Source organism: Oreochromis niloticus, linkage group LG3 (assembly GCF_001858045.2).
Source record: "Oreochromis niloticus isolate F11D_XX linkage group LG3, O_niloticus_UMD_NMBU, whole genome shotgun sequence".
Taxonomy (NCBI): Eukaryota; Metazoa; Chordata; class Actinopteri; order Cichliformes; family Cichlidae; genus Oreochromis; species Oreochromis niloticus.
Window position 1 is genome coordinate 14,980,077 of NC_031967.2, and position 24,242 is coordinate 15,004,318.

The 24,242-nt window shown below is 44.0% G+C and overlaps 1 protein-coding gene across 1 annotated transcript in view; it reads left to right on the forward strand.

Moving 5' to 3' along the window:
• The first annotated feature begins 233 nt into the window (after positions 1-233).
• LOC109196488 (sialidase-like) overlaps positions 234-24,242 on the forward strand; it is a 29,768-nt gene continuing 5,759 nt past the window's right edge. The window contains exons 1-7 of the mRNA XM_019350520.2: positions 234-406; positions 673-732; positions 4,916-5,426; positions 7,198-7,493; positions 19,084-19,177; positions 19,712-19,880; positions 20,105-20,855. Coding sequence (XP_019206065.2) covers positions 690-732; positions 4,916-5,426; positions 7,198-7,493; positions 19,084-19,177; positions 19,712-19,880; positions 20,105-20,855 — 1,864 coding nt within the window. The 5' untranslated portion in view covers positions 234-406; positions 673-689. The remainder of the gene's footprint in view (positions 407-672; positions 733-4,915; positions 5,427-7,197; positions 7,494-19,083; positions 19,178-19,711; positions 19,881-20,104; positions 20,856-24,242) is intronic.

Sequence of the window (24,242 nt, forward strand, 5' to 3'; positions counted from 1 at the left end):
GATTATGTTACATATCTTTCAACTGCTTTTTGCTCTACTGGAATTCATTATTTTTTTGTCTGGCTTGACGTCTATGAGTAACTGAGGTCACTAACAAAAATAAGGGAGAGGCTGTTATCCTGAGCCAGGAAACTTTCAGACTGATCGCTTGACAAACTTGTGAATCCTGTAATGTGACATTGTTCCTCATAATGTCACAGCTTCTTCTATCATCTCTCAGATACGTCATTAGCCCTCACTCTTCTGAAATATATAAAGCCACAAGAGGTCTGAAGTTTTGTGTAAGGTGTAAGGTTTACCAGAGCAAAGAGGTGAACTGCACTATTTTAAAACATAATAATTAAAAAAAATATCTACAGGAGATAAAAAAGGAGAATTCATACCTTTTGATCTGATCTCAGTTTTGGTAAGTGCTATATACAAAATAGATTTTATGTACTGTAAATATTCATTTTTTCACTAACTTGTTAAAGTAATCCTAATTAATTTTTTTACCTAGATTATTTTAAAATTGTCATACATAGTTTTTTTTTTAATTAGAAGGTGTTATGATGAGTACAGTTAATAATAAAAGTCTTGTATTTTTGTCAAATTTTATTTTACTGGGTTTTTCACTTTTTTTTTCTAATCCTCACACAGCTACTTGACTTATGACTTATGTTACCTTTACAGATTTAACTGATTAAACAATGGGGGTTGGACTGATGATATCAGTTTCCTTGCTTCTAATAGGTAAGTTAAGTGATGCTAAACTAACTGTTGATAACTGAACTGCTTTAGCATAGCTATATATACCCTCATGCAAAAATTGCTACAGACATATATAGACTGTATTAATGATAATTAATGGTTAAGCACTTATTAACTTGAGTGTAGTGATTACAATCTAGGTGAGTTGTACCTAGTAATGCAAGATTAAGTCAAATTTCTACATTTTTTAATGTCTATAAAACGTGTGTCTAGTAACAACTTTGAGTTTGTTATAGCTGAGATGAGGAAATTTTGCATACATGTTGACAGTTTTGCTTAAAAAAAACCCAAAACGTTTAGTTTCTGTCTGTCTCTTTTAGGGCTGCCACGATTAGTCGACTAGTCATGATTACGTCGACTATCGAAATTGTTGATGACTAATTTAATAGTCGACGCGTCGTTTGAAGCTTTGTAAGATTCCAAAAGACGCAGGAATAAGTAGTAGGATTCAAGAGTGTAATAACGGACTGAAAAAGAAGATGGCAGCACTGCACGTACAAGGATGCCAGCTGCCGTTAAATCCCGAAGAAGAAGAAGCAGTGTCCGGTATCGTAGTTGTGTCCAAATTCAGGAACCGCATCCTCCTGTGCCCGCATTAGTAGGCCAATTACGTTACAGCGACACGACGAAGACTGTCCAAATTCGAAGACTTCGACAAAAGCGGCCGACAAATGCGCCCTTCATTTCCCCAGATTTGAAGGATAGGTCGGGTGTATACTTCGTGACCCAACCTATCCCAGAATTCATAGCGCCGCCCTGCTCAGTTTCTAGCAATGGCGGCAGCTAGTTAGTTTTAATATTACTCTTATTATTCTTTCTGGGTCACAAAATAAACGTTTAACATATTTTCAGGCGAGAATGTAGCTGTGTAAACTTCAAATACCTGCTCAGTTTATCAAGACAACACATATTTTCAAAAGCGCTCCGACGTTGTCGGAGACGTCTGTTACCCACCAGCTCGATAGCTAGCTGGGGTTCAAGGTTCACTAGAGCCGGTGAGAACACCGCACTCCCGGCAAATTGTTTTCAAACCCACTGCCGTCTTTCGCTACACAGGTTAAACATGATATATAAGTCATTTAGATAACTTAAAAATCTTATTGTTTGGCTTTTTTCAGTATTTTCTTTGTTCCTGAGTAAATCGGTTTGGCTGAGATTAAAGTTATAGTTTTCACACAGCTGAATAAACATCAAGCAGACAACTGATTATCAGAAGTGTGAGATGCTCGAGAATATACTCTGGTGTCCTGTTATATTTTAGATAGCAAGGAGCAGACGGCTGAGTTTATTAAACTTCACCGAAACAATCTGCAAATTTCATTAAAATTTAATAAACTGTCATCTTGTCTTTATTTTTAGTTAGCACATACCTTAAACACTTAAAGCTGTAAGCTAATGATAGTTATATAAGAACAGACGCATGCTGGTGCAATAAGCTATGAGTTTTACGTCCAGTGGATGCATGATCTGATTAGTCGACTAATCGCAAAAATAATCGGTGACTAGTTGACTATCAAAATAATCGTTTGTGGTAGCCCTAGTCTCTTTCTCCCTTGTCTGTGAAGCATTTGGTTGTCCTCATGCTCGGTGTCACAGCAACCATAGGTCATTTCATTTAAAACCACTCATTTGTATAAAAAGATTAAAACCCCCTCATAATCCTTTGCTCCTTTATTGTTGTAGCCCCGCAAATGCGGCTTGTCTGTGAAGCACTTTGATGTACCTGGGTCTTTTAAATGTGATATAGAAATAAAATTGAAACTGAAACTGAAACTAATCAGCTTTTATACAGCCTTAACACATTCAATGAAGCCGTGCAAAATATTGACTTCATAATTTGGATTCACTACAACTTAAAATGTAACGGCTAGGCTCAAATAACATCGAGCTATAGAATAGAGCCTCGTGACATTTTCAAGGCTGAAAAAATCCATTTGGGCTCTGTTAATAACTGTAATCAGTTAATTATTTTTTTTTTTTCAATTTTAAGAAACAATAATACAAATTCCTGTTTAAATAACACTCATAGTTATACTGTTTTTCATGAAGCTTTTTATTTGGCAGCATAAAAGTAAAACTGGCCCCTCAAACAAACTGAAACTTTACATTAAAATAAAAAAAGAAAACTGCCCAATTTGACAAAAAGAAGAAAAAAATAAAATAAAATCAGGAGCTTAAATACTGGCTTATCAGACCAATGCAGGCACAGAGTGGAGCAAACAATTAAATAACAAAGGAAAATAAACAAGAAATTAGTTCATTAATTGGTTTAACTTCAAAGCAAGCAATTCAAAGAGACAAGCTAATTACCTAACTCAAGGAACAAATAAAATTTTTAAAAAGTTTAATAAAAATTACTCTAGGCACATGAACAGGTCTGTTCATTTAAAAACTCAAATAAAAAATCAAATGTTGCTTAAACTTTACAAAAAAAGTAACAAAAACAATAAAATTGTTTGTATTCAGCATATTAGTTCCTTTTTGTTTTCTGAGGTAATTTGTATTTCATGTTTTTTTGCTGCTGTCTCGTTTCCTGTTCCCTGCCCGGGGCTGTCATGTCGCAAGTTGTCTCGTCTCCCTTTCCTGCTCGCGTACTCCCTCCTTGTGTTTCACTCCGAATTTTGTCATGTGACCATGTATGTTCTCCCCAGCCCGTCATCTCCCTCTTTTTCCATGTCCCTCGCTCACACTTTCTCTCTCTTTCCCGCTCTTTCTCCTTTTGTCTCCCTCACCGTCTCTCTCTCTTTGTCTTGTCTACCTTAACTGTCTCCATGTTTCCCTCTTTGTGTCTCCTTGCAGCTTCTGTGTCAAACTGTGTGAGTTAGTCTGTGTCTTCATGTTTCCTGTATTAGACTGACAGTGTCGTGTCCTGTGTTCAGTGTCTTCAGTTTTTCTTCCGTCGTCTGCATTTGGGGTTCGCACACTGTCCACTCCATATTGTCTCAGTTTACTCAGCCTCAAATAAAATGGCTCTTTTTGGGTTAGGCTAGGTTAAATTAAGTTTGTTTCCACGTTTTGTTTTGTATGCGTTTGGGTTCACTATTCTCCACTCCATACGATCTGCAGACCCTGAAACACAGTGGAGAAAAAGGGAAAGAGTAAAGAATCTTTGAGTGATAACGGCAATGGAATCAGAATCACAAAATTCCCACCCCTATCAGTGTTAGGGTCATTACTTAAAAAAGAGTAATGTATTACATATATCACACAGAACATTTACTTAAAAGCATACTTGATATATTAAGTACTTCAAGTAATTATGCAATGTATTTAATGCAGTGTGTCACTTAATTACTCCAAGGAGGAATATCTTGTTGCACTATGTTGTAAAGAGTGTTTATGTTAATGTGTGTTTGGAGGTGTTGCACCCCGGAACCTTCACAGATTTTTCAGGGTTTTTCCCATCAGAATGTTAAGTGGGAAACAGGTTCCTGTATGTGTTGTGGCTAACTGTTGACGTCTCAAAAAGTGGTCATTAAATGTCCTGATTAAGGCTCTTAGTTTCCGAGCATCATTATCCTGAGGTTATAACACACTACTCTTTACATTACTTTTGCATTGTAACATGTTCTACCATAGAATTTAACAATACAAAACTATAGGCTATGTTCCCACACACACCAACCAAATCGCTATCTAATGAGAAAACACATGATCTTTTTCTTATCATTTATGTCATATCACAAAAGCAAAACGATAAAGCAAAATAAAAAGCAACATAAAGAGACTTAAAAAAAAATGCCAAAGTGAATCTACTAAAAAAACATGAACAAATGGCTGCTGTTGCTACGTGTTGAAGAACAGGGTGTGGGCGCTGGCTTTGAGTCAGCATTCACTCATCTTTTCATCTTTAACAGTCGTCTTACTACTACTGTATAAATTGTTTAGATGTACAGATTATCCTAGATTACTTGAGTCGGCAGTAAATATGAAACACAAGAACTTGATGTGTAAACTGTTGCAATGAATTCATGACATGATATTTGTATCAAAAAGAGATAAAAAAAATTATGGATTTCTTGAGGAAAGGTGAACATGCATATTGAACAGTATAGAAAGTCGTTTCTGCAATTTAAGCAACACAGTAGAGGAAATTGAAAAAAATATGGGGAAAAATTATGGGGAAAAACAATAAATATAACACTAACTTCAATATTTACCACAGCCACAACAATAATGCCTGGCAGTATCACCACAGCCCAAACAACAACAACCGCTGCCACAACTACCACTGCTCCTGTGACAACAACAACGGCTGCCACCACCACCACAACCCCAGCAACTACGACAACAACAGCTGCCACCATCACCACAACCCCTGCCACAACAACAACGGCTGCCACCACCACCACAGCGGCCACCGCCACCACAACCCCTGCCACAACAACAACAACAACGGCTGCCACAACTACCACTGCTCCTGTGACGACAACAACAACGACTGCCACCACCACCGCAGCCCCAGCAACTACGACAACAACGGCTGCCACAACTACCACTGCTCCTGTGACAACAACAACGGCTACCACCACCACCGCAGTCCCAGCAACTACGACAACAACGGCTGCCACCACCACAACAGAGGCCACTACCACCACAACACCTGCCACAACAACAACGGCTCCCACTACCACCACAGCACCAACTACAACAACAACAGCTGCCACCACCACAACAGCGGCCACCACCACCACAACACCTGCCACAACAACAACAACGGCTGCCACCACCACCGCAGCGGCCACCACCACCACAACACCTGCCACAACAACAACAGCGGCAGCCACCACCACCACAGACCCAGGCACTACAACAACAACAGCTGCCACCACCACAACAGTGGCCACCACCACCACAACACCTACCACAACAACAACAACAACGGCTCCCACTACCACCACAGCACCAACTACAACAACAACAACAGCTGCCACCACCACCACAGCTGCCACCACCACCACAACACCTACCACAACAACAACAACAACAGTTGCCACAACTACCACTGCACCTGTGACAACAACAACAACGGCTGCCACCACCACCGCAGCACCAGCAACTACGACAACAACGGCTGCCACCACCACCACAACCCTGCCACAACAACAACAACAACGGCTGCCACAACTACCACTGCTCCTGTGACAACAACAACAACGGCTGCCACCACGACCGCAGCCCCAGCTACTACGACAACAACGGCTGCCACAACTACCACTGCTCCTGTGACAACAACAACAACGGCTGCCACCACCACCGCAGCCCCAGCAACTACGACAACAACGGCTGCCACCACCACCACAACCCCTGCCACAACAACAACAACAATGGCTGCCACAACTACCACTGCTCCTGTGACGACAACAACAACGGCTGCCACCACCACTGCAGCCCCAGCAACTACAACAACAACGGCTGCCACCACCACCACAACCCCTGCCACAACAACAACAACAACGGCTGCCACAACTACCACTGCTCCTGTGACAACAACAACAACGGCTGCCACCACGACCGCAGCCCCAGCTACTACGACAACAACGGCTGCCACAACTACCACTGCTCCTGTGACAACAACAACAACGGCTGCCACCACCACCGCAGCCCCAGCAACTACGACAACAACGGCTGCCACCACCACCACAACCCCTGCCACAACAACAACAACAATGGCTGCCACAACTACCACTGCTCCTGTGATGACAACAACAACGGCTGCCACCACCACTGCAGCCCCAGCAACTACAACAACAACGGCTGCCACCACCACCACAACCCCTGCCACAACAACAACAACAACGGCTCCCACTACCACAACAGCACCAACTACAACAACAACAGCTGCCACCACCACAACAGCGGCCACCACCACCACAACACCTGCCACAACAACAACAACGGCAGCCACCACCACCACAGCTGCTACCACCACCACAACGCCGGCCACAACAACAACAACAACAGCTGCCACCACCACAACACCTACCACAACGACAACAACGGCTGCCAGTACCACCACAGCACAAACTACAACAACAACAGCTGCCACCACCACAACACCTGCCACAACGACAACAACGGCTGCCACCACCACAACAGCGGCCACCACCACCACAACACCTGCCACAACAACAACAACAACAACGGCTCCCACTACCACAACAGCTGCCACCACCACCACAACACCAGCGACAACAACGGCTCCCACCACCACCACTGCCCCAGCCATTACAACAACAACAGCTGCCACCACCACCACAGCTGCCACTACCACCACAACACCTGCCACAACAACAACAACAGCAGCCACCACCACCACAGCCCCAGCCACTGCAACAACAACAGCTGCCACCACCACCACAACACCTGCCACAACAACAACAACTACTGCCACAACTACCACTGCTCCTGTGACAACAACAACGACGGCTGCCACCACCACCGCAGCCCCACCAACCACGACAACAACGGCTGCCACAACCACCACAACCCATGCCACAACAACAACAACAACAACAACGGCTCCCACTACCACCACAGCACCAATTACAACAACAACAGCCACCACCACCACAACAGCGGCCACCAGCACCACAACCCCTGCCACAACAACAACAACAACGGCTCAAACTACCACCACAGCACCAACTACAACAACAATAGCTGCCACCACAACAACCCCAGCAACTACGACAATACCGGCTGCCACCACAACCACAACCCCAGCAACTACGACAACAACAGTTGCCACCACCACCACAACCCCTGCCACAACAACAACAGCTGCCACCACCACAACAGCGGCCACCACCACCACAACACCTGCCACAACAACAACAACAACAGCTGCCACAACTACCACTGCTCCTGTGACAACAACAACAACGGCTGCCACCACCACCGCAGCCCCAGCAACTACGACAACAACGGCTGCCACCACCACCACAACCCCTGCCACAACAACAACAACAACGGCTCCCACTACCACCACAGCACCAACTACAACAACAACAGCTGCCACCACCACAACAGCGGCCACCACCACCACAACACCTGCCACAACAACAACAACGTCAGCCACCACCACCACAGCCTCAGCAACTACGACAACAGCGGCTGCCACCACCACCACAACCCCTGCCACAACACCTGCCACAACAGCTGCCACCACCACAACAGCGGCCACTACCACCACAATACCTGCCACAACAACAACAACAACAACGGCTCCCACTACCACCACAGCACCAACTACAACAACAACAGCTTCCACCACCACAACAGCGGCCACCACCACCACAACACCTGCCACAACAACAACAACAGCTGCCACCACAACTACAGCTGCCACCACCACCACAACACCTGCCACAACAACAGCTGCAACAACTACCACTGCTCCTGTGACAACAACAACAACGGCTGCCACCACCGCAGCCCCAGCAACTACGACAACAACGGCTGCCACAACCACCACAGCCCCTGCCACAACAACAACAACAACAGCTGCCACCACCACAACAGCGGCAACCACCACCACAACACCTGCCACAACAACAACAACAACAACAGCTGCCACCACCACCGTAGCGCCAGCAACTACGACAACAACGGCTGCCACCACCACAACCCCTGCCACAACAACAGCAACGGCTCCCACTACCACCACAGCACCAACTACAACAACAACAGCTGCCACCACAACACCGGCCACAACAACAACAACAACGGCTGCCACAACTACCACTGCTCCTTTGACAACAACAACAACGGCTGCCACCACCACCACAACCCCTGCCACAACAACAACAACAACAGCTGCCACCACCACCACAACCCCTGCCACAACAACAACAACAACAGCTGCCACCACAGCACCAACTACAACAACAACAGCTGCCACCACCACAACACCTGCCACAACAACAACAACAGCTGCCACCACCACAACAGCAGCCCCCACCACCACAACACCTGCCACAACGTCAACAACAACGGCTGCCACCACCACCACAGCCCCAGCAACTACGACAACAACGGCTGCCACCACCACCACAGCCCCTGCCACAACAACAACAACAACAGCTACCACCACCACAACAGCGGCCACCACCACCACAACACCTGCCACAACAACAACAACAGCTGCCACCACCACCGTAGCGCCAGCAACTACGACAACAACGGCTGCCACCACCACCACAACCCCTGCCACAACAACAACAACAACGGCTCCCACTACCACCACAGCACCAACTACAACAACAACAGCTGCCACCACCACAACAGCGGCCACCACCACCACAACACCTGCCACAACAACAACAACGTCAGCCACCACCACCACAGCCTCAGCAACTACGACAACAGCGGCTGCCACCACCACCACAACCCCTGCCACAACACCTGCCACAACAGCTGCCACCACCACAACAGCGGCCACTACCACCACAATACCTGCCACAACAACAACAACAACAACGGCTCCCACTACCACCACAGCACCAACTACAACAACAACAGCTTCCACCACCACAACAGCGGCCACCACCACCACAACACCTGCCACAACAACAACAACAGCTGCCACCACAACTACAGCTGCCACCACCACCACAACACCTGCCACAACAACAGCTGCAACAACTACCACTGCTCCTGTGACAACAACAACAACGGCTGCCACCACCGCAGCCCCAGCAACTACGACAACAACGGCTGCCACAACCACCACAGCCCCTGCCACAACAACAACAACAACAGCTGCCACCACCACAACAGCGGCAACCACCACCACAACACCTGCCACAACAACAACAACAACAACAGCTGCCACCACCACCGTAGCGCCAGCAACTACGACAACAACGGCTGCCACCACCACCACAACCCCTGCCACAACAACAGCAACGGCTCCCACTACCACCACAGCACCAACTACAACAACAACAGCTGCCACCACAACACCGGCCACAACAACAACAACAACGGCTGCCACAACTACCACTGCTCCTTTGACAACAACAACAACGGCTGCCACCACCACCACAACCCCTGCCACAACAACAACAACAACAGCTGCCACCACCACCACAACCCCTGCCACAACAACAACAACAACAGCTGCCACCACAGCACCAACTACAACAACAACAGCTGCCACCACCACAACACCTGCCACAACAACAACAACAGCTGCCACCACCACAACAGCAGCCCCCACCACCACAACACCTGCCACAACGTCAACAACAACGGCTGCCACCACCACCACAGCCCCAGCAACTACGACAACAACGGCTGCCACCACCACCACAGCCCCTGCCACAACAACAACAACAACAGCTACCACCACCACAACAGCGGCCACCACCACCACAACACCTGCCACAACAACAACAACAGCTGCCACCACCACCGTAGCGCCAGCAACTACGACAACAACGGCTGCCACCACCACCACAACCTCTGCCACAACAACAACAACAATAGCTGCCACCACCACCACAACCCCTGCCACAACAACAACAACAACGGCTCCCAGTACCACCACAGCACCAACTACAACAACAACAGCTGCCACCACCACAACACCTGCCACAACAACAACAACAGCTGCCACCACCACAACAGCAGCCACCACCACCACAACACCTGCCACAACGTCAACAACAACGGCTGCCACCACCACCACGGCCCCAGCAACTACGACAGCAACGGCTGCCACCACCACCACAACCCCTGCCACAACAACAACAACAACGGCTCCCACTACCACCACAGCACCAACTACAACAACAACAGCTGCCACCACCACAACATCGGCCACAACAACAACAACAGCTGCCACCACCAGCACAGCTGCCACCACCACCACAACCCCTGCCACAACAACAACAACGTCAGCCACCACCACCACAGCCCCAGCCACTACAACAACAACAGCTGCCACCACCAGCACAGCTGCCACCACAACAACAACAACAGCTGCCACAACTACCACTGCTCCTGTGACAACAACAACAAGTGCTGCCACCACCACCGCAGCCCCAGCAACTACGACAACAACGGCTGCCACCACCAGCACAACCCCTGCCACAACAACAACAACAACGGCTCCCATTACCACCACAGCACTAACTACAACAACAACAGCTGCCACCACCACAACAGCGCCCACCACAACCCCTGCCACAACAACAACGGCTCCCACTACCACGACAGCACTAACTACAACAACAACAGCTGCCACCACAACAACCCCAGCAACTACAACAACAACGGCTGCCACCACCACCACCACCCCTGCCACAACAACAACAACAACAGCTGCAACCACCACAACAGCGGCCACCACCACCACAGCACCTGCCACAACAACAACAACGGCTCCCACTACCACCACAGCACCAACTACAACAACAACAGCTACCACCACAACAACCCCAGCAACTACGACAACAACGGCTGCCACCACCACCACAACCCCAGCAACTACGACAACAACGGCTGCCACCACCACCACAACACCTGCCACAACAACAACAACAACAGCTTCCACCACCACAACAGCGGTCACCACCACCACAACACCTGCCACAACAACAACAACAACAGCTGCTACAACTACCACTGCTCCTGTGACAACAACAACAACGGCTGCCACCACAGCCCCAGCAAGTACGACAACAACAGCTGCCACCACCACCACAACCCCTGCCACAACAACAACAACAACAACGGCTCCCACTACCACCACAGCACCAACTACAACAACAACAGCTGCCACCACCACAACAGCGGCCACCACCACCACAACACCTGCCACAACAACAACATCGGCAGCTACCACCACCACAGCCCCAGCCACTACAACAACAACAGCTACCACCACCACTACAGCTGCCACCACCACCACAACACCTGCCACAACAACAACAACGGCTGCCACCACCACAACAGCGGCCACCACCACCACAACACCTGCCACAACAACAACAACAACAACGGCTCCCACTACCACAACAGCTGCCACCACCACCACAACACCGGCGACAACAGCGGCTCCCACCACCACCACTGCCCCAGCCATTACAACAACAACAGCTGCCACCACCACCACAGCTGTCACCACCACCACAACACCTGCCACAACAACAACAACAACGGCTCCCACTACCACCACAGCACCAACTACAAAAACAACAGCTGCCACCACCACAACCGCGGCCACCACCACCACAACACCTGCCACAACAACAACAACAACGGCTCCCACTACCACCACAGCACCAACTACAAAAACAACAGATGCCATCACCACAACAGCTGCCACCACCACCACAACACGTGCCACAACAACAACAACACCCACAGCCACTACCACCACAGCACCAACTACAACAACAACAACAACAGCTGCCACCACAACTACATCTGCCACCCCCACCTCAGTCCCAGTCTCTACGTCAGCGACTGCTTCCACCACCCCCGTTCTTGTTGTTTTCAGATCCATTGAAAGTAATTTTACAACTGACTTGTTGAATTCATCATCTGAAGCTTTTAAAACTCGAGCTGCAACTATAAAGGCACAGGTATGTTTTTTACTTTGTGGAAAGTAGAATGAAGCATGTGTCTAAAGAAAAGACATTAATAATGATAATAATAAATTTTTTTATAACGCTCCTTTCAAGACACCCAAGGACATTGTACAATAGATAAAAACACATAATAGAACAATGGCACAAGATCAGCTGTGAATGAAGTTGTACTGCAACTACTTTTTCGAGCATTTTAGAGATGAAGGGTAGATTTGAAATCGGAAAGAGGTTGTTAAAATTGTAAGGGTCTAAAGAGGGTTGTTTCAGTATGGGAGTGACTGAAGCGCTCTTGAATAAGGAGGGAATGACACCGGTGGTGAGTGAAGAGTGGATGATAGCAGAGATGAGTGGGAGTAAAAAAGAGAGGCAGGGTTTCACAAGCCCTATAGGCATAGGGTGAAGATACATTGTGGCAGGCTTTGATTTACATATAAACTCAGAAATATCAGAAAAATTAGGAAGTAACTATGATTGTGGGAATAGCTCCAGTCAGCTCACATGCAAGGCATTCTAGGGAACTAAAGGTGTCAACATTCACTGGCAGGACTTTCAAGTGCTGGCGACAAATGATCGCGAGACCACCCCCACGACCTGAGCAGCGAGGTTTAGAAAAGTAAACAAACCCCGGAGGAGTAGATTCATTTAGCTGAGAAAAGTCATCAGGTTGTTGCCAGGTTTCAGTTAAACAGAAAAAGTCAAACTTACAGTCAGATAGGAAGTGTTGGATGAGAGGTCCCTTATTTGTCAGTGAGCGGATGTTTAGAAGACCGAAGATGAGTGGAGTATTTTCTTTTTTGCTAATCGCAGTGGGCGCCCTGGTCAGGTGGGCTAGAGATTGGTGGTTGACAGCCCAATTAGGGTTCCTGCGAGGGCGACGAGTAGCAGACCATTAAAATACTACATGCTCAATACAGGATTTCATTGATTTACAGGCGGAACAAGTCAACTAGAGAATGTTTGCTTGCACCGTTATAAAACTTTGGAAAACTTTTTCCAAAGATTTATTGATGTGCTTTTGAGCTATTGATCCGCAGTCTTTTGTACTGGTATGAAAGCACTCGAAGTCAGTATTATTGTTGGATTTTTATTCTTCTCTCAAAGGAGACAAACTCTTAAGATGTTGGTTCTCACTTCATATTTGAAGAAAGCTTTTTACTTTAACAAATGCAGATACAAGATTCTCTTTCTTTCGCTTGTCTACTGTCTTTCACATCTCCACCTCATACATTGAACTTAACTTTACAGCACATATTTAAGACAAAAAGCACTACATTTCTCTCACCAGAAGATTGATAATAAACATAATAAAACTGTATGAAGTTGTTAAAATGCATTAATTTAAAATCTGTGAACGTTTTTCCAGTTTCCCCCAATTTCTTTTAGAAAGGGCAGCACAATGGCATGGTAGTTATCACTGTTGCCTCACAGCATGACGGTCTTGGGTTTGAATCTGTATTCTCATCATCCTCCTTGGGAGGAGACACATTAAACTATTGGGCAACAGAGTACAAAACTAATATAGCAAGCCCATCTTTGGACTATTCCACCATAGCTACTCGCCATAGGGGTCAAGTGCTCATCAGGCTACTGTCATATTTTACTGTACAATTTGTCACATATAAAACCATATTAACAGAATTTTAAGAAAATTCTCCTTTGTGCCTGCAGCTGGAACCTCCTTACAGAATTGCGTTCCCTTCCTTGGTCTCCTTGAATGTTGTGAGCTTCAGGTAATTTCAGTATTTTGACATACAACATTAAGAGCACTGACCTAAAGCCCAAAATATTCCAAACTATAAATTTTGTCTCTGCATTTACAGGCAGGGATCAGTCATCAACACCATAGAACTTCAGTTTGTAAACACATCTGTACCAAACAACACTGCGATTAGCAATGTTTTGAACAGTACAGCCTCAAACGTTTCAGGCTTTGACATTGAAAGGGCCTCCATCACTGTCAATGACACATGTGAGTAATATTTTGTGATGTTTGATCAAAAAGTCTCAAATGTTTTAGAGTGACTTCTCAATTTGTCAATTTTTTTCTGCCACAGCTGCTGCATCAACTAATACATCAACTACTACAACTGTTGTACCAACAACTACACCTGCTGCAACTACAGCATCCACAAGTACAACTGTTGTACCAACAACTACACCTACTGCAACTACAGCATCCACAAGTACAACTGCTGTATCTACAACTACGGCTTCAAGTGGAGTATGCCACAAGATTAATTCCAGCACTGTTTTACCCCTGGTGCTGCTGTTATGGCTTCTATCAAGCCAGCAATAGCATCTGTGCTGGTTTCCATGTGAAAGGCAAGCAGAAGATGATGCAACTCTTTATTTATTGGACACATCAGAAAGAGTAGATTTGCTATGTTTTTCAATATGAAAATATTTCTGGGTGGGAATGACCCTGGTATAAACAGAATGACACAGACAAAGGCAATAGATTATAACACATATTGGTGTTGTATCTTAAAGGCTTAGTAGTTTATGCTGTTCAATTCAGTTCAATTCAATTTTATTTATATAGCGCCAAACCACGCTAACAGTCACCTCATGGCAATTTATATTGTGAAGTACCTTGTATTGTATTATAAGGTAAAGACCCCACAAAGACCTCCTTGCTTGTAAGTGTGTCTCTGCCTACATGTCTGTTAACTGTTCCTCTTTCATGTAGAAAAAAAGACTAAACATAAAAAATATATAGAAAGAATTTTTTAACAAAATCATCCCCAACAGCTCTTATTATATTTTCTAAATGCAAATGATATGTTTTAGGTTTCACTTCATATAGAGCATACACAGCATATACATCACAAATATCTCTCTCTCTCTCTCTCTCTTTCTCTCTCTCTCTCTCTCTCTATATATATATATGTATATATATATATATATATATATATATATATATATACATATATACATATATATGTATAATAAAGTGTAATGAGTAGTTCTACATACATACATACATACAAATTGTATTTGTATTGTTTGACATGTCTTTTAATTTTTACATTTTCTGTAAGAAAGTCACAATGACCAGAATATAGAATCTATGAGAAATTTACACTGTCTCCTGGGATGCTTTGCAGTTTGGGTGGGTAAAGAGAAATGGGTTCAAGGAACTTTGACATTAGGAGCCTTAATGAAAGGAAAAGCAATTTTGTACAAATTGGTCTCTGTCGTTTCATTGTCATTAAATTATTTTCCAATAATGTCTCCCAACCTGACAGCGTTAGTTATGTTGAACAATCAAGTTTACTCAGAGAGAACAAAGAATGACTTGTAGTCTTTGTAGTTTTATTGTTTTGGCTCTGGGATTCAAGTTTACTTAGTGTCACACAGTTTGGATCACACCAAAGTTTAAATTTTTTAACAATAAATACTAAAACAATGATGATAATGTTGAAATAACTTGAAGGTGTACAATTTATGACTAAACCCTAGAGTCATAGTCTTGACGCCTAGTTACCTGTATAGCTTCTTTAAAGAGTAAGACACAAATAATGTAGCCTAGTCAGTCAGCATCTCTTTCGGGATGCCAACTTGGAAGATTACCTGAAACATGTTCATATGCATGTGCATGTGCATAGGATTGTTTGTAGAAATGGCGTGCAAGGGCACTGCCCTGTGCACTGTAGTCAAATGGCCAAATGGTATGTCATGCCAAGCCTGGGTTTTGGCACCACACTGATACAAAGGACCCAAGACACAGGCAGCGTTGTGGAAGATTGCATGTTTGAGTTATCGTGGTTTAGCTCAGTAGCTATTCAGTTCCATGCTGCTCGGCTCAGCCCTGGTCATCTGACCTGTGCTGCTGCTCTTTGTGGATTTAGTCAGCTAAATTCACCAAGATGTAAGCAGAGATATCATGGCTAATTTTTTAACACCTAGACTGTATAAAGGTGGACTAGTGATTAAATCTAATGTGAAGACCCTAGCCTTGTTTTTTTAGTTTATAATGAATACATTGGTTATTCATTAGACAGCATTGGCAATGATTCTGCATCTTTTTCTGTCTGGGGATGCATTGTTGTGTTTGCTGAGAAGTAATAACAGCTATTATTTCATATGGAGTAATTACTGTTTTTTTTGTCTTTTTTTTCAAGCCTGTTTGTTTTTTTCATGTCTTGTCCATGGTGTATTTTGCTTGGGCACTCTGTCTGCTCACCTGTTTACTTATATTAAAGAAATTATGGTGAACACAGCTTCTGAAGATGCTATTATGATCAATATTTTTTTGACAAATAATGAGGATCCAGCACCCAGAATGGAAGCAAAAGGAGAATTTTAGGTGTACATGTAATAGATCTCTAGGGGTAGTGTGAGTCCACTCAGTGCTGCAAGGTGTTCTGGGGACATGACTGGAAAGTTTGATCCTACTAAAATCTGTCACTGCTGACTGTCCATTTATTATGCTACCCTGCATATCTGCAGGTTCCGAGTATATGTGAAGTCAACTGTACTACTGTCAACAGTATATAGCTACCTACTTGTACTGATGAGATTCATGCACCTTTTGTCTCATATGATTTTGTATCCTTGATTGGAAAATATACATTCTAAAATTCGGCAAGATATTGGGGCTAGTAAGAGCTTTATTCTGGAGAGCATTTTACCTTTCTGAGCCCATACTGCAACAAGAACTAAATCCCCAGTGCTTGGCATTGGTTTGTTACTCTATGGATGCAGAGTTTCCATTTTTATTCCAATCTGATACACAGTTTTTACAAAAGTATTCATGCACCCATCCAAATGATCAGTTTCAAGTTTTCCAGTCACTTCCATGGCCACAAATGTATAAAATCAAGCCCCTAGGTATGCAGACTGCTACTCCTATACTTGTGAAAGAATAGGTCGTTCATTCCACTGTGGTCCCGCTAGTTGCTTGTAACGTAACAGAAGCAGCTAGATATTAAAGCAACTCTGCCACAAAGTGGAGTTTTTTAGTAGAACGTATTGTATCAGTTTGACAATCCTAGATGACTTCCTTCTAGAGTTATTGCATTCACAAGATTATCAGAAAACCTGACCTCTGACCTTGACTTTGAGGTTAAGGTCACTAACATTTGAATTTATTGAACAATTTATTTGAAATTGTTGATTTAAATTTTTAGGAAAATTATTTCTTAGTTTTCTTTCTACTTGTGTTGTAGTCATTCCTAATTTAAGTGAAATGTTGGTTTTAGGTTAACATCTAGTTTTCTTTTGTTATTTTTTCAGTTTATAATTAATATATTTGGTTGCTAAAAATGTTACTCTGTGAATCAATCTCTACAGCCTGAACAAACCGGGCATAACAAGTGGGGTCTCATCTATTGCTAAATCTGCAAAGTCCTTGAATGGTAGGGCTGTGAAATTGGCCCAAGAGATACATAGCGACAATTTTATGTTTGACTGAGAACCGTTGGGGAGGTTGTTGATCAAGTTCCATGTTCAAGATGAATGGTTGTTGGAAGTGTTGTTTCATTATGCAACACTAGTTATGGTTTTGGCACCTGGATCAAAGGAGCCCAGAGAGATCTATCTAATGTGGTGGCAGAGGCTGTATCAAGACTAATGTGATCTATCAAATGGTCTCTATATTGGTTAAATTTAATATTATTTTTATTTTCCAGTTTATGAGGACTGTTTTCTTGGGAATGCATAGGGCAGTGAGAACCATGTGTGCTGTAGTCATCTCTGTAGTGACATCATCCAAGTGCCCAAGAAGCACACTAAAAGGGAGGTAGACAGAGAGCGTGGATGTAATTTTCAGGTGTATTGCCTTGACAGTGTGAGCAGTTGTTAGAAGTTGTAAAGTCCATCTTGAACATCCGCTGACCTCTATAATGCACTCTATGTAGTATTTTGTATTGTATAAATTGAAAAAAGGGATTTCTAATTAGTTAAAAGGTTTTTAAGCATACCTAAAACCAGAAATTTTGGTCTAAGCTGACTGATAGATCTGCTTCCCATTTTGTAATAGGAAGTGATATTGATTGATCTATTTTAGAGAATGTTCTGTATATTTTAGACAGTAATTTGGGGGTTTTAAGAGTAAGAAATTGTACCACACTTGATGATGTTTCCAATTCAGCTTGAAAATCCTTAGGTTTAAATTTCATTTTTGTTATAGATTTAATTTGTTGATATTCTAAAAATCTTTTCGTGTTAATGTCTGTGAAGGTTCTCAGTCATCCAGGTCATCCCATACTGTCTGTCAAATGGAATAAACTCTGTTCCTTCTAATATATGTTCCAGGTATTTAATTCCTTTACAACTATACTTGTGATTTTTGGTAAGACCATCATTTTTATTGAGGCGACAATTCCAATGAGTGATATGGGTAGAGATTTCCATCTAGCCCGATCGTCTTCTAATTTCTTTAAAAGTGGTATCTGGTTTAATTTACATTCAGGTCCATAAATATTGGGACATCGACACAATTCTAACATTTTTAGCTCTGTACACCACCACAATGGATTCCAAATGAAACGAACAAGATGTGCTTTAACTGCAGATTGTCAGCTTTTATTTGAGGGTATTTACATCCAAATCAGGTGAATGGTGTAGGAATTACAACAGTTTGCATATAATTTTGGTGTTCTTGCGCCAAAACTAGAAAATTAGTTGTTATTGAGCAGGACCTGTCCTCAACAACTCCAAGATTCACCATAGTCTTACTAGTGTGGTGAGGGAAACTGCCAAGAGGTTGTTTTGTGTATATTTTGGACAGAGAACAGAAGACAAGCTGACTTGGTGTTGGAACAAGAAAGTACAGGTGTCAGGGGGCGGATTAAGAGCAGACTTGACATGGGAGCTCCTTGCAGGTAAACAGTGAGGTCTATTTAGAAAGTAGTGAAAACAGTGAACAGCTGATCTATGCACAATGAATGGTGAGTGGGGAGTCTTCTTTTCTTCTTACCGACAATGCCAGAGTAGAGAATAAACAATCGGTGAGTGGTTTATGTGTTTTTAATTCCCTCGAGTGCAAAAGTCCCGATCTTGCGCGGTTACAGCGGTGCCACAGCTATTGTGTTGTGTGACCTAGCCAGAAACGTTTCTTTCCAACCTCACCCACCATGTGGGTTCATGTGCATGTGTGTATGCGTGCACCTATACCTCAGCTTGCTCGTGTGAGTTCCGGGTTCACTTGAGTTCACATGGTTTACCCGTGGTTTTAATTTAATCAATCAATTGTGTTTTAATTAAACTACTTTTTATGGATCCTGGACGTGTCTCACCAACCAGTTATATAGACATACAATAAATAAAAAAGAGACGTATTCATATAGTTCCATGTATGTATGTATGTATGTATGTATATATATATATAATGTTTTAACACATGTCTATCTTCACAGTCAGCACAGCACCCCTTCTCATGATGATGATGATGAGGACAATGATGAGCCCCTGACTTTTGTGGAATATTTATGCTGTATAGAACTTCCAGAAGAACAAGAACAATCTAGAGCTTTGTGCGATGGTGGAGAGACCTGTTTTTCAACACCTGTCCATCCACACCACAGAGTGAGTGCTTGTCTCGTGATTTTAGTGATGTTTTTGAGTACAGCATATTGGATTTTAATTTAGTTCACCTACACCAGAGCCAAATAACCATAATAGCCATAATTCACGCATAGATTTTGAAAAAGGCTGTATAACAGATTCTCAACTATCAGAGGGTTACAAAGCCTGCATGAATGCTTCCAGTGTTCCCCTTGCTGATCAGAATCATACTGCTCACTGCACAGCCCCAGCCGCAGCATCACGAGCTGGCTGTGTGCCCTGTACAGCTGCAGTTAGCGCTGCCTCAGCCAGAGGGTTCTGCACCTTCTGGTCCTGCGTCTGCTGCCACTGGAGGGACCGTTCAGCCGTCTGTTTTCGCTGGAGGGTCCGAGGAGCCCGTCCAGCTATCAGCTCCGCCATCATCTCACTTGCCTGCAGCCGCTATACCACCACCTTCTCAATTGTTCACAGCTACCACGCCACCGCCATCACCAGCGCCTGTGGCAGCAACACCGTCGCTCGGACCTGCTCAGTCTGAGCCTGAGGTCTGCGCAGTCAAGGGATCCGCTGTGCCTGAGTCCAACGCCTGCGTGCTGGAGGGATCTGCTTTGCCCGAGCCGGAAGTCTGCGCGCTGGAGGGACCTGCTCTGCCAAGCCGGAGGTCTGCACGCCGGGGGTCTGCGAGCAGCCCATGCCTGCGCCCGAGGATGTTACGCCACCTGGCCGGCCCTGCATACCGGCCGTTTACCAAGCTGCCCGTCAGTCTTTTGCCGCCGGCACATCCACGTACAGCACGACCTGCATGGCCGGCACATTCAACACGGCTGGTACGTCCAGCACGTCACAGTTCACCTACTATGGCGGGTTGCTGCCACCGGACCTGCAGCTGTCCACCAGAGCTGCTATGTCGCTGCTGCTGGAGCAGGCCACCTAAACTGTTTTGCCACTGCTGGACCTACGGCAGGCTGCCTGAAAGATCGGGCCTACACGAGAGATGTATTTTCATGGAGGGAAGTCACAGTTTTGAACTGGGTTTTTGGAGTTGTTGTTATTCACCTTTCATGAACATTTGCACTGTGTGGGGATTCACGGAGGAATCGCCACAGGAGCAACAGTGCTGAGTTTTGTAAATGTTTATTCATCTCTCCACTGTAAATAAAATTCACTGCTCATTAGTCCTGCATTTTGGGTCCTACTTTCCCACAACTCAACGGTCTGCCATCGCAGTCCATGACATTAAGTGATTATGTTTCTCAATATATTTATCAAGTCTATAAACAAATAATTTTGTTAATAGACTTGAAAACTAAAGTCTATTAAATAAAAAATATATTTAAAAAAGATTTTTGAGAACTGTGGGAGTAGTGATATTGGTTTATAACTGGTAAACTGACATCTCTCTCCCTTTTTATGGATGAGAATAACTTTTGCTATTTTCATTTTTGAAGGAAAAATACCAGTTCGAAAAGACAGATTACAAATGTATGTGAATGGTTGCACTATATATTCTATAATACTTTTAACTAATATCATGTCAATGCCAAAACAGTCTGTGGACTTTTAATTTTTAAGTGTTCAAGTATTTCTCTATGACTTACAGCACCAATAAACATGGAGGACGACTTTTGAATGCAAAGATGGAGCCGTTTTTGCTTGTGAGCATTGGTTAGAGGTGGCCGAATAGAAGGTTTATGCATAACTGCAAGTCTCTGGAGGATTCTACACCTTGACGTTCATGTGGCTCCTAATCCGATATATTTGTGTGGCAGAAACCTTCCTCATTGTGCCTTTATCTGCATGTAACCCGTGTGTGCTGTGACTCAGCCACAAATCTTTTACCAGTACGATGATCACGCTTAAGTTTCTGTGATATATCTAAGGTTTTCATTCCTTGTCCAAGACATTTCAAACTTTTCAGCAGCAGAGAGATCCTTTTTCTTTTCCATATTGCCTGGAAATGGTGGTCTGCTTAATAATGTGGACCATCCTTCTTTAGTAGTTTTTCGTTTAATTGGGCTCACCTGGCAAACTAATTATCACAGTCCGTGTCCGAGATTGATTTCAGTGATCCAAAGAACCTTGAGACACAATGCCATCCATGAGTTTCATTTAAAAACAACATATTTAATCTTTATGACACTTAAATAATATTTACATAATCATTTGGAATGCAGTGTATTTTGGCTTCTCTTCATTGGCTCCCTGTTAAATCCACAATTTCAAATCCTGCTCCTCACATCCAAGGTCTTGAATAATCAGGCCCCATCTCATCTTAATGACCTTATCGTACCATATCACCCCATTAGAGCACTTCACTCTCAGACTGCAGGCTTACTTGTTGTTTCTAGAGTATTTAAAGGTAGAATGGGAGGGAGAGCCTTCAGTTTTCAGGCCCCTCTTCCTTGGAACTTCCTGCTTCCCGTTTGTATTCGGGAGACAGACAATATCTCTACTTTTATGATTAGGCTTAAAACATTCCTTTTTGCTCAAGCATATAGTTAGCGCTGGACCAGGTGACCCTGAATCCTCCCTTAGTTATACTGCAATGGACGTAGGCTGCCGGGGGATTCCCATAATGCATTGAGTTATCTACTGTACAATATAAAGCAATATAAAGCGCCTTGAGGTCGACTGTTGTTGTGATTTGGGGCTATATAAATAAAATTGAATTGAATTGAATTGAATTGAATTGAATTGAATTGAATGTCTTCTTGCACAAGTATATTGAGCCAAACAAGTTCAGCATTTTATCCAGCTGGCAGTAAAAGTCAACAAGAGGGAACTGTTGGTGCTGACTGTGATACTTGATGTCAGATGGTCAGGAGCGTCATCAGGGTCCACGGACAAAGGAGATGAAAAAAGCATGATCTCCTTTTCAATAGCTGCAAAATCCCGAAGGGGCTGTTGAAACTTCTCAGCCAGAGAAGAGATGTCTGCTGCATACCTCCTCATTTACACACTGATAGCGGTCTGTCATTATTTCCTGCAGCGATGGGAAATGTGTAGTATTGGGCTGCGTTTGTGACAGGTGCCTTTGGAAAAGTAGCAGTTTGGTCCCCAAGGCTTTGATGTGTGAATATACAGTAGTTGGCTTACGACTGCATTTTGCCCCTGAAGGCTCGTGTTCAGCACGTTCAGATGTCATGTTATGTCTACTAAAAATCCTAAATCAGCCAGCCAAACATGATCAGATAGTTTTGGCATCGGTTGTCCCAAGAATTGTCCGATTTCCTCCTTAAGAGAGTAGAAGTGCTGCAATGCAGACCCCCAACTCAGCTATCTCACGTCATTGTGCACATGACGTGCTGTACACAACATCTCCATATTCAGCCTGGATGTTAAATAGAAACTGTTGAAACTGTCGGTGGCACAGGGCTTTGGAGCGGATATAATTAATAGCCACCAGTTTCATAACATGATCCTATTTCATATGTTTAGCACAGAGTCCTTGTTGGTGAATAATACAGTGAAGTTTTATAGCTTTGCCTCCTTCTTTGCTGACTTTGTTACAGACTAGGGTTGTTAATCCATTTCGCTCCCCAGCCATGGCAGGTGTGCCATCTGTAATAATACCAGTGACTTTATTTCACAATAGTTTCATGTCATCTACGGCAGAACAATCAGCAGCAAATAAATCTCTTCCTTTTGTTTAGTCCTTAAGGCTGTAGAGGTCAAGTAGCTCTTCACTTACATTCATTTCATTCCTCTCAAAAATCAGTAACTGAGCAGTGGCAGATGCATCTGTACTTTCGTCGCAGGCTAACGAAAAAAAAACAAACTCCACTCTTTTTGCTTCTAACTCTGTGTTAATATTAGATGAAACGTTTTCAGTTCTTCACACCACAGTGTTACGAGCCAGGCAAACATTGGCAAACTCTTGCTTCTTCTCAGGACAAAATTTCTCACCATTTTCATCACACAGTCTTTAATACATTCACCCTCAGAAAAAGGTTTGCAGTGCTTGGCAATCAGCATTGCCACCTCGTAGCTTGCCTTTGTGGCATTTTCATTTGACTCACAACCTCTTGTGAAAAAGCGCTGCTGTGCCGTTAAAACAGCTTCCAGTTGCTTCAATTTTTCATCCTTCCTAGTTAGCTTGTTGTAGTTAGCATGTTTTGTTTGGTTAATATTGAACTCTTTGAAAACAGCCACAGTCTCTTGGCAAATTAGGCAGACACAGCTGTTTCATATTTTAGTGAAAAAATACAACAATTTCCACTTGTCCTGGAGGTGGTGGCCCTCATTGTCAACTTTCCATTTTGTAGTTACACTTGCCATTTTAGAAATAGCCTGAAAAAGTGTCAAAGGTTACATGTCGATAGTGTAGCCATAAGTCTACTGCCATCTTCTGGAGGAATATAAAATAGTTTTTTTGCACGGTCA